Raw genomic sequence first — 12,011 nt, 5'->3', positions numbered from 1 at the left:
AGGGAGCACAGACATTTTAAATATTGCTTTATAGTAGACAGGAGAAAATTTTATTTCTTTATCTGGAGGCACAGATCTACAGCTGACCTACTTCTCAGTGGGAGCATCACCACACCTGAAACCTGCAGCCAGCCCAGAGCTGCTGAGGGGGGACCTGGTACCTGTCCCCTTTTGGGTTAAATCTGCTCCCTAAAAACCTTTACCCATCATCACACGACAATTTTTACACCTCAGGATGGCAGTTTTATGAGTTCAGCTCTATTTAGCCAAATAAAGAGACCCACAGCCCAGAATGAAATAATGCAATTTATTGGTAATTGCACAGCAAAATCAACAGCAAACCTGCAGCACATCTGTAAAAGGAGAATATTTGACTGATACAGAAAGACAGCAGCTTTTTAGGGGTTGAGTGAGTGAATTCCTCTGCTCTCTGCCATTCATTGTTGGACAAGGCTGGGGAAAGAGGAAATGCCCTTCCTCGAGGGGAAGTAATGCTGCACAATTAAACATTTCCATAAAATGGGTCCTAGAAGAAGGGAGGAAGAAAACAACTACTGCAAACAGAACATTCCTTTGGGCAGTGCTTGAGTCCATGGCTGAGGTAGATGGGGTTGTGTGTCCCCAGAAACAGAGTCCCCATTGGCATTTCTGATTTAAAAAAGAAGAAAAGAAAAAAAAAAAAAAGCTTTCTATGAATTGTGCTTCACTTCTACAAGTAGAAGGAGAGGTACCCAGTGATGCAGCTGAATAAACCAAAAAATACTTCAAAAGCAGTAGGTTCTCTTCACTCCAAGACAGAGGATGCCAGATACCATCATCAAACTGGTTTGAGTCAGTATGTTCCACAAAAACTGAGAATAAACCTTGTCAGTGCCCAAAGGCAAGCAGCCCAGAGAGCTGGAGCAGCCTTTACTTCAAGAAGTTGGGTTTCCAGGGCTCAGGAAAGGAGGAATGTCACAAAAAAAAAAAAAATCAAACCAATAAACAAAACCAATTTGCAGGTAAACCAAGGCACGCTGGCACTGTAGGCACTGAGGCTTCTGTAGGCCCTGCAGATCTGAGGGCAAGAGACTTTCTTTTCCCCAATGTATTAGAGAGATTTTTTAAAAAAAATCATTATTTTGTGCTTAAATAGAAGTGAATTATCCCATCAGCATTATTCTTCCAATCCACAGAGAGCAGAGCACATCCTTCAACCTGCACTGGTTATCCAGCAGCCTCTGGAAGGATCTAACCACAGTTTTCAGTGCTGAAATTTTAGTATTTTTCCACAGCTTCAGTCTTCCATCAGTATGGATCTTCCTCATCCGTGTCCTGAACAGGGAACATGGAGAGAGAAACTATGTGTGAAGACATGAATGAAGTCATGAGTTCAGCCAAATGCTGAGCCTGGCTGGGCTGCTGGCAAGAGCCTAAATGCTTCCCAGAAATGCTGCTGTGCTTGAACAAGCCTGAGGACTTGCAAAAACACTGCTGTAAATATAAATATAAATATAAGCACTAAATCTGTTTGACCTCTCCCAGACACAATGACCATGAGACACAATGACCATGGCATAACCCACAAGTGAAACGTGTTTCAAGAGAAGCAGCAGCTAAAGATGAACCAGAAAGTGCAGCACGACCCTGCAGAGACAGTCCTGAGCAGCACAAATTATTGTTTCTCAGCCCTGACAGACACCCCATCATTGCTCTAACCACAGCACTCATCTGATGGTGTCCCCACAAGCAGCTCTGCAGCTCTGAGCTGGAAACTCACCCAAACACCTCAGCTCTACAAGGGAAATCTCACTGACACCCCAGACTTTTTGAGCCTAAAGAGATTTTCCATTGGCTTTGCAATTTTAATTGCTTGGTCACATACGAAGCCTGAAAAAGCACATTAGAGACACCTCAGAAATGCAGAATCATTAAAGTGAGTGGGGCAGCATTCTCAGAGACCTGATCAGATAAACAGTGCGGTATCAGACAGCAAAGGATCACACCTGACAAAGTACTCTACATGAAAGCAGCAGGATTTTATCGCTCCAATTTGACTCCTCCCAAAGGATGAGAGGACATTTTTCAACTTTTAAGATCTCCCATTCCCTGACAGCATTTCCCTCACCAAACTGGGGCTCCATCCTTTCCCATCTCCCCACCTGGTGCTTCCCTGATTCCCAGAATGTCACCTGGAACAGCCTTTCCACCTCCCAAGGCAACTCTGCCTTTGGCACAAAGCATTTCCTGCTTCCTGCACCTCTCCAAAGCCTCGTTCCCAACACTGCAGCTCTGTACCTGCTGTGTCTAATGCAGAACTGTAAATATTTTATGTTCAACTTACGTAATTGCCTGTTTTTCATCCTGGATCTAATAGAAACCATCAGCACACGCCTGTCTGAAGGCTTGGGCATTTAGGACATTTTAAATCACTGGCATTAGAAGAGCAACACATATTTAAATCCTCCTTAACACACGTCCTGACTGCGTTCATGAGATTCAAAGGTGCCCCTGAGGTAAATCTGCTCTGCAGGACATGGTGGAAGAATGAAAGCCCTCTCAAAGCAGGCATTACTCTGGAATGTGCCATGCTTGTGGTTGCTGATTCCAGCACACAGGACTCACACAAAACAAGGGCAGCAGATGGCAAAGACATTCAGGAGCTGGAGCACAAGGCACCTGATTAACAGGAGCTGCTGCTGGGGTGGGAAGGGAAGGAGCAGAATTAGAAGGCAACCACCACTTCAGAGAGCACAACAAACAAAAAGCAGAAACAAACAAACAAACCACAAGGGTTTGGCAATGTTCTGTCATAATGAAAACGAGGTGAAAGGAAGAAGATCTCCACCGCCTCTGCAGAAACACGGGGGGCTGGGGGGTGACTGCCTGCCTGCCTTCCCCACTGCAGCACTGCCAACCCCAAACTGCTCACACAGAGCCCCTAAAGAAACCTCACAGCAGCTGGCACTTCAGCCCTGATTTTTCTTCTTAAAATGACAGCTTTGATTCCAATCAAGTCAAATGAGAAATCAATTTGATGGATGTCATGACAGCTTCCCCACCACTACAACCAGCAGTTCTCAGTCCCTATAGCTGGGAAGCTCCCAGGAGCCATTTGGGACACACCTTGGACACCCAGAGATGTTATGACACTTTACCTGCTGCTCCTAGCACCTTCTTTGAGCACCCAAGTTGGCAAAATCTCTGTGAAAACACCAACTTTCACTTACCACACAGTTCAGGCACCACTCCCTGAGTTTTCCCCCGCAGCCGGCTGTGTCTGTGTGCTCAGGCCTGCAGGAAAAGCACGGCATCAGGTTGGACTTTCCCCCCCCAGACATTCCGGTATCTCCTGTGGACTGAATTCTGGTTACACCACATGGAACTGAAGGTTTTTCATCGTGAGGAAAAGCCTTTGACTCCACACAGCAAAGCCAAAAGGACTGAAAGCTGCCAGGTGCCTCCTTTTGAAGGCAGATATTTCACTTAAGTGCCACAAAGATTAAAACAAAAGTTGCTTTTTGGCTGGCAAATCTTATACCACCAATCAAAAGATTCAGAGACTGCAGCAAAAAAAAGAAAAATCATTCTGCAAGGAATTGAGCAGAAGGGAATTCAGTCTCCAAGGCTCCTTCAGTATGTGGCATCTCTGCTCAGGCCACCACAGGTAGCATTATTGGGTTTATTTTGTTGTTATGGCGACTTCAGTACAAAATGCAACACACAAAGCTCACCATGCAAAACACTGTGCTGACTCAGGCTAAAATAAACCTCATTACAGAAGTGAAATAGTGGCTGACCCTAAACTGCTGCAGTTCCACGGCATTCCTCACGCGAACGACAGGAAAAGGGGATGTGCACTCACTCGGTTTATGCTCCAGCACAGGAATTTCCCAAAGCTTTCCCACTGCTGGGTGAGAAGCAGATACCAGTGACTGAACCATAGACAGTTTGTGCTGCAGGACAGTGGGGAAATCATCCCTCGTGCCTGCGCCAACACCCTGAAGTGGAAATACAGGCTCCAGCCTGCAGCCAGGACTTACTCATCAGACACTTCGATGGAGGATTTCTTGTAGCCACATTTTCCTTTCTCCTTCATCACCCGGAATTTCCTCCCCATCCTCACCAGCAGCAGAATGACCACGAGGATGGAAGGGAGAAACACCAGGATGGAGAGCAGAGCTGCTGAGGTCAGCTGGAAGGCCAGGCCTGAAAAGCAGTGAGACACAGCTTGGCTGAGCCTCTGGCACAAAAGCTCACCCAGAGCACAGCTTGGTGGCCCTTTCACATGAAACACAGGGCTGGCAGACTGGAAACAGCCTGTCCCCACATCTGCAGGGCTCCAGTGCCCACATCTGCGGGGCTCCTGTCCCCAAACCCAGCCCAGCCAGGCGCCTCCACTGCAGAGGAAGGCAGGGCACGACACAGTTCTATCAGCACGGCTGAGCTGGGAATTTGGGGCAGGGCTGGCACGCAGGGCAGATGAGGAAATTATTACTGACAATCAGCGCTTGTGATGTGGAGATTATTTTTAGGCCAGCGTTTCCTCAATGTTTAACTTGTTCTGCCACAATTTGCGGAGGCTGAAACTTCTGAACAAAGGGACGCTTTTGATTCCTGTTATCACCACAGCTTCCCCTGTCCCTTCCTGCCCCAAATCAATTCAGTAGCTCTCAAAGTACTGAGCTCAGAGAGCGGGGCTGAGGCAACCCCTGCTGAAACTCCAGCAAGGAACTCCAGGGAGCATTTCCCACATGATGCTCAGGGTTCCAAGATCCCAGAAAGCAACTCTAGCACATAGGTGAGGCCAAATTCTGGGCAGGGAGCCTTACCCCGCTCTGTAACCACCAGCACTGTCTGGGGAATGTTGTGATAAACGTCCGGAGGGTTCTTCACGCTGCAGATGAACGTCCCGTTGTCACTGAGCACTGGGCTTTGGATAGCGATGGAAGCATCACCGTTAGCAACATTCCCAACCCAGGATATCCTGTCTTTGAACTTCCCCGCTGTTGTGGGGTGTGGAACAGACTGATAATGGAAAACCTGCAAGGAGGGAAAGGCAATAATTGTGGCAATAAAACACTCACCCAGGAAAGCAGAGTGAACTGCTTGTTGCATTGCAAAAATAAAGGAATAATGACACACTAAGAAGCCAGGCAGGGTATTTCCTATATAAGAGAAATAAAGCTACCAATCAAATCTTTACAGTCATTCTGTGTAGCGCACAATGCAGCACTTGTGGCAAACCCACAAATTTATCTACTTTATCATTATTGTTCTATTTTGTCTTTACATAGAACACTTTTTCACCCAGAGAACACCAAAGGAATTTTACAGGGGAAGGAAGGCAACAGCGAGACTCCCAAACCACAAAGCGAGGCAGCAGCCCAGCAAAGCAAACAGAAAATTCAGATTTTCAGCATGCCCAGAGGCCTGGCCCTGTTCCACCTACTGTCTCCATCTGGCCCCCAGCAAGGGGACGGTAGGTCCAGTCCACCAGCAGGCTCTCCGTGATGGGGGAGCTGGATTTGAAGGAGCATTTCAGCAGCACTTGCTCACCCACAAAAGCTCGGACTTTAGGACTGGCTTTAATTTCCAGGGAAAGAACATTGCAGACATCTGATGGAACAGGCACAAAAGGCAGGGATTAATTTCTTGTTACCTGTGAGATGCAAAATTGTCCCAGAAATACCGACACGTGTGCAGGTCAACCAAAATTCAAAGACTAAAGCACAGCAGGGCCTCCCTCCCCCACACTGAAATTTGAAGAAAAGCAGCAAACCTCCCTGACCTATTCTCCGTGGGGCTGGAACGGGCTCCAAATAAAGTACCTGGGAAGTACCAGCACAGCTGTTCAGGTGTGGAGACCAAGAGCCGAGAAATGGAATCAGCTGCGTCTCTGACGAGTCGCAAACCCCCAGCTTTGGGTACTTTAATGCAATTCTGCTCTGTGTTTCTTGCCACAGCGCCTGAATTTCACACGCACCGGGTCAAAAGTCTCCCCACAGCACCAAGGGCTCTCAGTTCTTGTTTCCAGCGTGTGCAGCCACTTCTGCCCCGTTCAGCTGCCGCGATGCTCCGGCCCTTCCCGAGGCTCCCACCGCTCCCGGGAAGAACTTTGTCCGAGCCTCCCCACCGCTCCCGGCCGGCCCTTCCCAGGCTTCCCACCTCCTCCAAAGTGCCCACCGCCCCGGAACCATCCACCGCCCCCAGAGCTGCAGCCCGGGCGCTCCCGGCCCGGTTCCCACGCGGGACCCTCCGGAGCACCGCGGGCACCGCCGCTCCCGTCCCGTCCATCCCATCCCATCCCATCCCACCCCATCCCATCCCATCCCATCCCATCCCACCCCATCCCATCCCATCCCATCCCATCCCATCCCACGCCGCCCCCCGCAGCCCCCCGTTACCGAGCAGCAGCGGGAGGAGGAGGAGGCGGCCGCCGGCCCCCGCCGCCCCTCGGCGCCGCATCCCGGCCGGGCTCAGCCCCGGAACATGGCGCTCACCTGGCGCAGGTGAGGGCGGGGCAGCCCCGAAATGGCCGCGGCGCTGGGGACGCCTGGGACGGCCGCGCAGCCGGCCCGGGGCCAGCGGAGGGGCCGGCGTGGCCACCGCGGTTGTCCCCAAGTCCCCGAGCGGTTCCTGTCACCGCCAGCCCGCTCCCTGCGCTTTTTTTTTTTTTTTTTTTTTTTTGGGTTCTGCCGCAAAACAAGGAATGTGTCAGGATGTTCCTCGCTGTGAGATCTTTGTAGATTTTCAAGCGCAATCAGCAAAAAAAGGGAGACCTAATCAGGGGAACAGGCAGCAGCTGCATCCCTTAGCCAAGGACGTCCTGGAACCGACACGTTTTGAGGATGTATTAAATCAAGATGTTGATGTGTGTCTATGTGTACATGGCTAACTGGGCAAAACACCCAAGGTTTATATATCCCAGAGCTGAACTATCTTGGTTATGATAATAAAAATCACACCTACAGGTCAGAAAGACCCTGGCCAGGTGAAGACCCTTCCCCTGAGCAGGGGTAGAAGTTGGCTGGGGTGATGTAACTTGTACAGGAATTAATAACCCAGCATGAGAGAAGGGCTGTACTCGGAAAGTTATTAATGCTGAATTTCTGTGTATAAATAATGGCATGAAAAGTCTGCTGGGGGGTGCTGGGTTTGTGAGACACCACTGAGCACCCAGGCCTGGGCTCCTCTGAAATAATAATCAACATCTCCATGAAGTATTTCACTATTGGTTTGTTGCACACCAGGTAACAAATCCAATTTTGGGGACAAACAGTGCAAATCTGCTCATCTGAGGTGTCAGGGACTCCCAGGTCACAGCCCCCCTCCACACCAGCATAGCTCTCAGCAAGGTGCCTTTATTTACAACACAGGTGAGAGAAAATGAAAACAAACAGCCAGGAACAGCCCGGGAACGTGCGGGCACATCACAGGTTGTAAAGCAATAAAGACGCCCTACAAACAAACTGGTCAAGGCTTTGATTTGGGGCTGGGTAAATACTGTAATGGGATTGATCTGGGGCTGGTTAGACGCCGTTATAGCTCCGTGGGTTCCAGTTTTGGGGGCTGGAACTAAGGGGAACAGAGGGGAGCACTGGGATAACGAGCGTGGGAATGTGAACAGGAGGGGGAGCTGCTGAATCCAGGCAGAAAACTCCTCAGCCCCCAGAGCCTCCCAAAGCTGCAAGAGATGGATGTGAAAACCACCCCGGCTGGTGAACGCTGTCCCTAACAAACAGCACACATTGCCCAGCTCTAACACTGTCCATCTAATGCAGAAAAGCGATTCCAAGTACGTCTGTTGTACCAGCTGAGCCCTCACTGCTCAGTCCTCCTTTTCAGGATCTCAGGGAATAAAAACAGGGCAACACAAAGGCACGTTGTGGTTTCTAAGGTGCAAGAGTGCATCTGCTCAAACACCTCCCAGCCCTCCGTTCAGTCTGCTGTCTTGGCACTTCCATCTTCCAGAGGAGCCTCGCTCGCATTCCACAGGTGAGAAGATGGAGAGGAAAGTTCTCTGTTCATGGGGCAAGTTCCTCCTGCTTTGCTTCACTGGAGGGAATTCACAGCTCATGTAAAGTCACCCTATTTCCGTGCAAGACTTTCAGGTTGAGCAGAGGTACCACACGGGCAGCGTGGGGCGTCTGTAATCCAGCTTTGTTCTAACACCCCAAATTACAAGCTTTCACCAGCTGCTTTGGAAGTACCTGAGAAGAAAGATTATAAGAAAAACAAACATCCATTACTCAGGGTTATTGTCAGAAACCAAAATAATAGAGGCAACTGCTGACCTCAGAAACTGTGGGTAAAATTTATGCTGACAAGTTTAGGCAAAGCCAGGGAATATGGAAACAGATCCAGTCTTCCTGTAGCAATTTTAAAACAATAAAGGTTAAAGTAATCAAAAAGCAGATACAAAACTGACAAAGGGGAAGTAATTCATTCCTCTTCATCCACAAAGCAGGAATGCCATGGAAAGCAGCAACAATGGCTTTCCTACAAATGCTCCTCAACACCAAGGTGGAGAAATCTCTTGCATATTTATGAGGCTGTGATGATTCAGGGATTGTTCAGCTGCCTCTGAAGGATCCTCAACAGCAAAGTGTGACTGTGGCCTCAGTTCTGACTGTGAATAGCAGGAAAATACCCGAGGGAATCTGTCCTGGAGAGCCCACAGGAACACTGAGACATTAATTACAGAAGGTTTGGATGTGTACCTGCATTGTGCACACCAGCAAAGACCTTTAGTCTTCCAATGGAATGGGTTCCTTTTCTTCCCTCATCTTCAGACTCTCCTTTTCTTTACTGTTATAAAAAGGGGAGAAAAGAGAAAAAAAAAAAAATCCCAAATCAGTGTCATGCTGAGCAGCAGGGTGTCCTGAGTCACACACAGCACACCCAAGGTGAGATGGTGAGTGTGCCACACGTGTGGTGAGCACAGCTCAGGGGACAGGGTGGTCACCTGCCAGCCACCACCACGGCACCTGGCTCCTTCTCTGGGTGAGGAGCCACTGAGAGAGGCAACAGCCAAATGAGGACTCCAGAGCTTGTCCATCCTGGGGCTCTGTTCTGCCTGCACACAGCCAATTATGGCTAATTGGGTTGGCAGTTTTGCATTGTAGATGCTCCGTGCAGGGTCCACGCCAATAATTCAGAAAGGCCGTGGAGATAAAGTTGACAAGCTCTCCCAGGAGCCTCTCCCTCCCTCCCTCCCTCCCTCCCATGTCCTTACAGCTCAGTGTCTGCCACCTCGATCCTCTTGTCTCGCGCTTTCCTGCGATGCTGCCGACAGATAATCACAGCTGTCACCACGATGATCATCAGGCCAGAGGCCGATCCGATGGCAATGGCCAGGAAATGGATTTCTGAGAAAGTCACTGCGTGGGGAGAGACAGAGGAGTGAACCAGAGGGACACCCAGGAGGAACGAGGCTGGGATCCTGTATCTGTGAATAAAACCTTCCCTCAGTCTCCTCTTTTTCCCCTCATGCTTTCTACTTACAACCCCTTTTCTCCCATAGTTTTCCCGGGTGCGGAGGAAGGCCACTCTGGCTAAATCCACACGGCCTCGGGGGGAGTTTCTTGGCCTCTCACCTTTCTGCACAACCCGGAGTCGCACCTCCCCGATGGTGCCATAGACATCTGGCCGGTTTGTCACCTGGCAGGTGAAGGTCCCGTTGTCAGTGGGCTGCAGGTTCCAGATGATGATGGAAACATCGTTACGCTCGATGTTCCCATCCCAGGTGACTCGCTCTTTAAACCTTCCAGAGGGGGGCTTGTAGGGCTCCTTCAGGTAGCGAAATACCTACAAAAATCACCGAAATGTCGAATGGCCTGGGTTGGAAGGGACCTGGAAGATTTCTGAAGTTGCGTCAGGTGCAGGATGTCACCTAAGACAGGGCTCAGCTGTGGTGTCAGCAGGTCCAGCTTTATCAAGCCACAAATATTTTAACCCTGATCACCCAAAACTAAACATGAGAGGGTGTTTTTTAGGCAGGGTCTATAAACAGAACTCGGATTAATCACTACAAGTGACAAAGGCCCAAATGTACTTGTGGGTTTTGGGTGTGTCCATACCCACTCCCTGCTCACCCAGTGCTGGGTGTTGGGGCAAGGGTGAACCCCTGAAACGGAGCACAAAGATCTCACTCACCGGCTCGTGAGAGCTCAGGTCCTCGGGCTGGAAGTTCCAGCTCACTAACAGCTGATCGCTCACGGGGCTGCTGCTGGAAAAGGTGCATTTCAGCCGCTGGTTGGTCCCGTTCACGGCAACCACCTCCTCGGCAGTGTGAACTTCCACTGCTGCCGCCAGCCACAGCGCTGCAGGGCAAACAGAGGGCTCAGAGGGGGGAAATCGCTGTTTGGAGTGAGCTCATCACTGCTCCTTATCAGCTTGAGTTCTTTGGGAGCCTTATGTGCGCTGGCAATGGATAACCTGAGTGTGTCAGGCACATTCCAAGGGGGGTGGTCCTGCAGATTGATTCAGAAAAACCTTCTCAAACTGGACTGAAACCCACTCAATAACTGCTGTTTCCCGTGCTAGAACTTCCCTTTATACACTTTATACTCAGCCTCATGCACACCACAGTGAAACTGCTCTTACTGATGTATCCAGAGCCAGTTTTAGAGGGTTTATGGCCCAGCTGGGCAGCTGCAGGTAAATTCAGTCAGGCTGAGGAATTCTAGAGGAAATCCTCAAGGTAAATGTGGATTTGTTTATCCAAGAAACATCCCCACAACCACCACAGCTGCTGCTTTAAAAATAAGTGAGCATCGCTCACTTGATGCTCCCCTGGAAGAGGGACAACCAGCAGGAGGGAGAGCAAGGAAAAGAGAGGAGGAAAATGAAAAATAAGAAAAATTAATGATTGCTAGTGAAGGAAAAAGAAAATATCACTATCCTGTCACCTTAGGAAGTTAACTCACCCCAGTGTGATTCCAGCCAAAAAAAAGCTTATCTAGGGTTGTAAAACATAACTTCATAATAAAGACGTATTTGGAAGTAATTTATGACTAAATACTTCCTTCCAAATAATTCCTTATCTCAAAAGGGAAAATACTTGGAATGCCGAAACACTGAGGGTATTCACACGTGGGAAACTTCACTGGCAGAGATCACATTGCTCATACGAAGACTCGGTGCCAAATATTTTCATTTTAAACTCCTTGAAAAGAACTAAGTGAGAAATAAGTGTAAAATACTTTTTCCCAAGGCAGATTACACCCGCGCCGCGTGCTGATGCATTTGGGAAAGAAGGATGTGTCATTCTTAAAATCCGGGTGTTTTGATATAAACCACTGAAAATCCAAGTGAGTTTCGTGTCCGTCTGGAACCTTTGCTGTGTAAAGGATCTGAACCTGGGGCTCCTGGACAATCCCTGATTGTTTAGGAACAAAGGTAGGGGGGAAAAAAAAGACAAAAAGGCTGGGAGTAAAGTTCAGATTCCTGGCAGGAGAGAAAAAGATGTTGAAACCCGAGCTGAGGAGGAGATCAGTGAAGGAAATCGGTGTTCTTCCGCTGGAATACGCCTAAACCTGCCGGGGAAGAAACTCAACCGCTTCGTGCCACTTCCAGCGAACCCCGCACAGAAAGAATCGCAGCAAGGACGGGGGGAAAGCCTCTGCCTTAGGGATAATTTAAGGGATCAGAAGAGGGGGGTGAGGACGGCAGCACGGCCGGCCAGGGACAGGTTTCCTTACCTCGGAGCTGCACCCCAAGGACGAGCGCAGCGCCCAGCCAGGTGCGGCCGCGCATCGGGGAGAAAAGTCCAGGTCTGCAAAGACAAATCCGCTCCGGGCTCTCGGTGACCGGGTGGAAGATGAGTTTCACAAAGTCTTCCCAGCACAACAGGGCAGATTCCTTGCCGCCAGCTCGGCCTGCAAGGGAAGGTGAGCGCTCCCTGCCGAGGTGTGCCCAGCCCCGCTCGCTTCTGCCCGTAAATCAGCGAGATTCCCAAGGTAAGATGAATTTCTTCTCCCTCCCATATTCCCCTGCTCTTTTGTGTTGCAATCATTCCTCCTCCCAGC

General features: G+C 49.6%; 2 protein-coding genes across 2 annotated transcripts; both read right to left on the bottom strand.

The window, feature by feature from the left end:
• Positions 1–293: 293 nt before the first annotated feature.
• MPZL3 (myelin protein zero like 3) lies at positions 294–6,472 on the bottom strand. The gene is made up of 6 exons (XM_048329048.1): positions 6,387–6,472; positions 5,432–5,598; positions 4,812–5,022; positions 4,023–4,188; positions 3,210–3,273; positions 294–1,314 (listed from the first exon to the last, which is right to left on the bottom strand). Exons 1-6 carry the CDS (start codon positions 6,445–6,447, stop codon positions 1,288–1,290), a joined length of 696 nt encoding a protein of 231 aa, XP_048185005.1. The 5' UTR covers positions 6,448–6,472; the 3' UTR covers positions 294–1,287.
• An 851-nt stretch (positions 6,473–7,323) lies between these two features.
• Positions 7,324–11,969, bottom strand: LOC125338357 (myelin protein zero-like protein 2). Its single transcript, XM_048329024.1, has 6 exons — positions 11,685–11,969; positions 10,138–10,304; positions 9,579–9,789; positions 9,218–9,362; positions 8,703–8,790; positions 7,324–8,192 (listed from the first exon to the last, which is right to left on the bottom strand). The coding sequence occupies exons 1-5, from the start codon at positions 11,737–11,739 to the stop codon at positions 8,730–8,732; spliced, it is 639 nt and encodes a 212-aa protein (XP_048184981.1). The 5' UTR covers positions 11,740–11,969; the 3' UTR covers positions 7,324–8,192; positions 8,703–8,729.
• Between the last annotated feature and the right edge of the window lie 42 nt (positions 11,970–12,011).

Source organism: Corvus hawaiiensis, chromosome 25 (assembly GCF_020740725.1).
Source record: "Corvus hawaiiensis isolate bCorHaw1 chromosome 25, bCorHaw1.pri.cur, whole genome shotgun sequence".
Lineage (NCBI taxonomy): Eukaryota > Metazoa > Chordata > Aves > Passeriformes > Corvidae > Corvus > Corvus hawaiiensis.
The sequence above is the reverse complement of the archived record's forward strand: the minus strand, read 5'-3'. Positions and strand labels throughout refer to the sequence as shown.

What these genes read in the sequence shown, in the direction of transcription:
- MPZL3 (XM_048329048.1), bottom strand. Translation starts at nt 6,447, where the DNA reads ATGCGGCGCCGAGGGGCGGCGGGGGCCGGCGGCCGCCTCCTCCTCCTC. An exon ending in CCTCCTCCCGCTGCTGCTCG is followed by an intron (nt 5,599 to 6,386) that starts GTAACGGGGGGC and finishes CTGTTCCATCAG; the next exon opens with ATGTCTGCAATGTTCTTTCC. An exon ending in GCTGGTGGTTACAGAGCGGG is followed by an intron (nt 4,189 to 4,811) that starts GTAAGGCTCCCT and finishes ACTGCTTTTCAG; the next exon opens with GCCTGGCCTTCCAGCTGACC.
- LOC125338357 (XM_048329024.1), bottom strand. Translation starts at nt 11,739, where the DNA reads ATGCGCGGCCGCACCTGGCTGGGCGCTGCGCTCGTCCTTGGGGTGCAG. An exon ending in ACCTGAGCTCTCACGAGCCG is followed by an intron (nt 9,790 to 10,137) that starts GTGAGTGAGATC and finishes TGATTTTTGTAG; the next exon opens with GTATTTCGCTACCTGAAGGA. An exon ending in GAGGTGGCAGACACTGAGCT is followed by an intron (nt 8,791 to 9,217) that starts GTAAGGACATGG and finishes TTTTTATAACAG; the next exon opens with TAAAGAAAAGGAGAGTCTGA.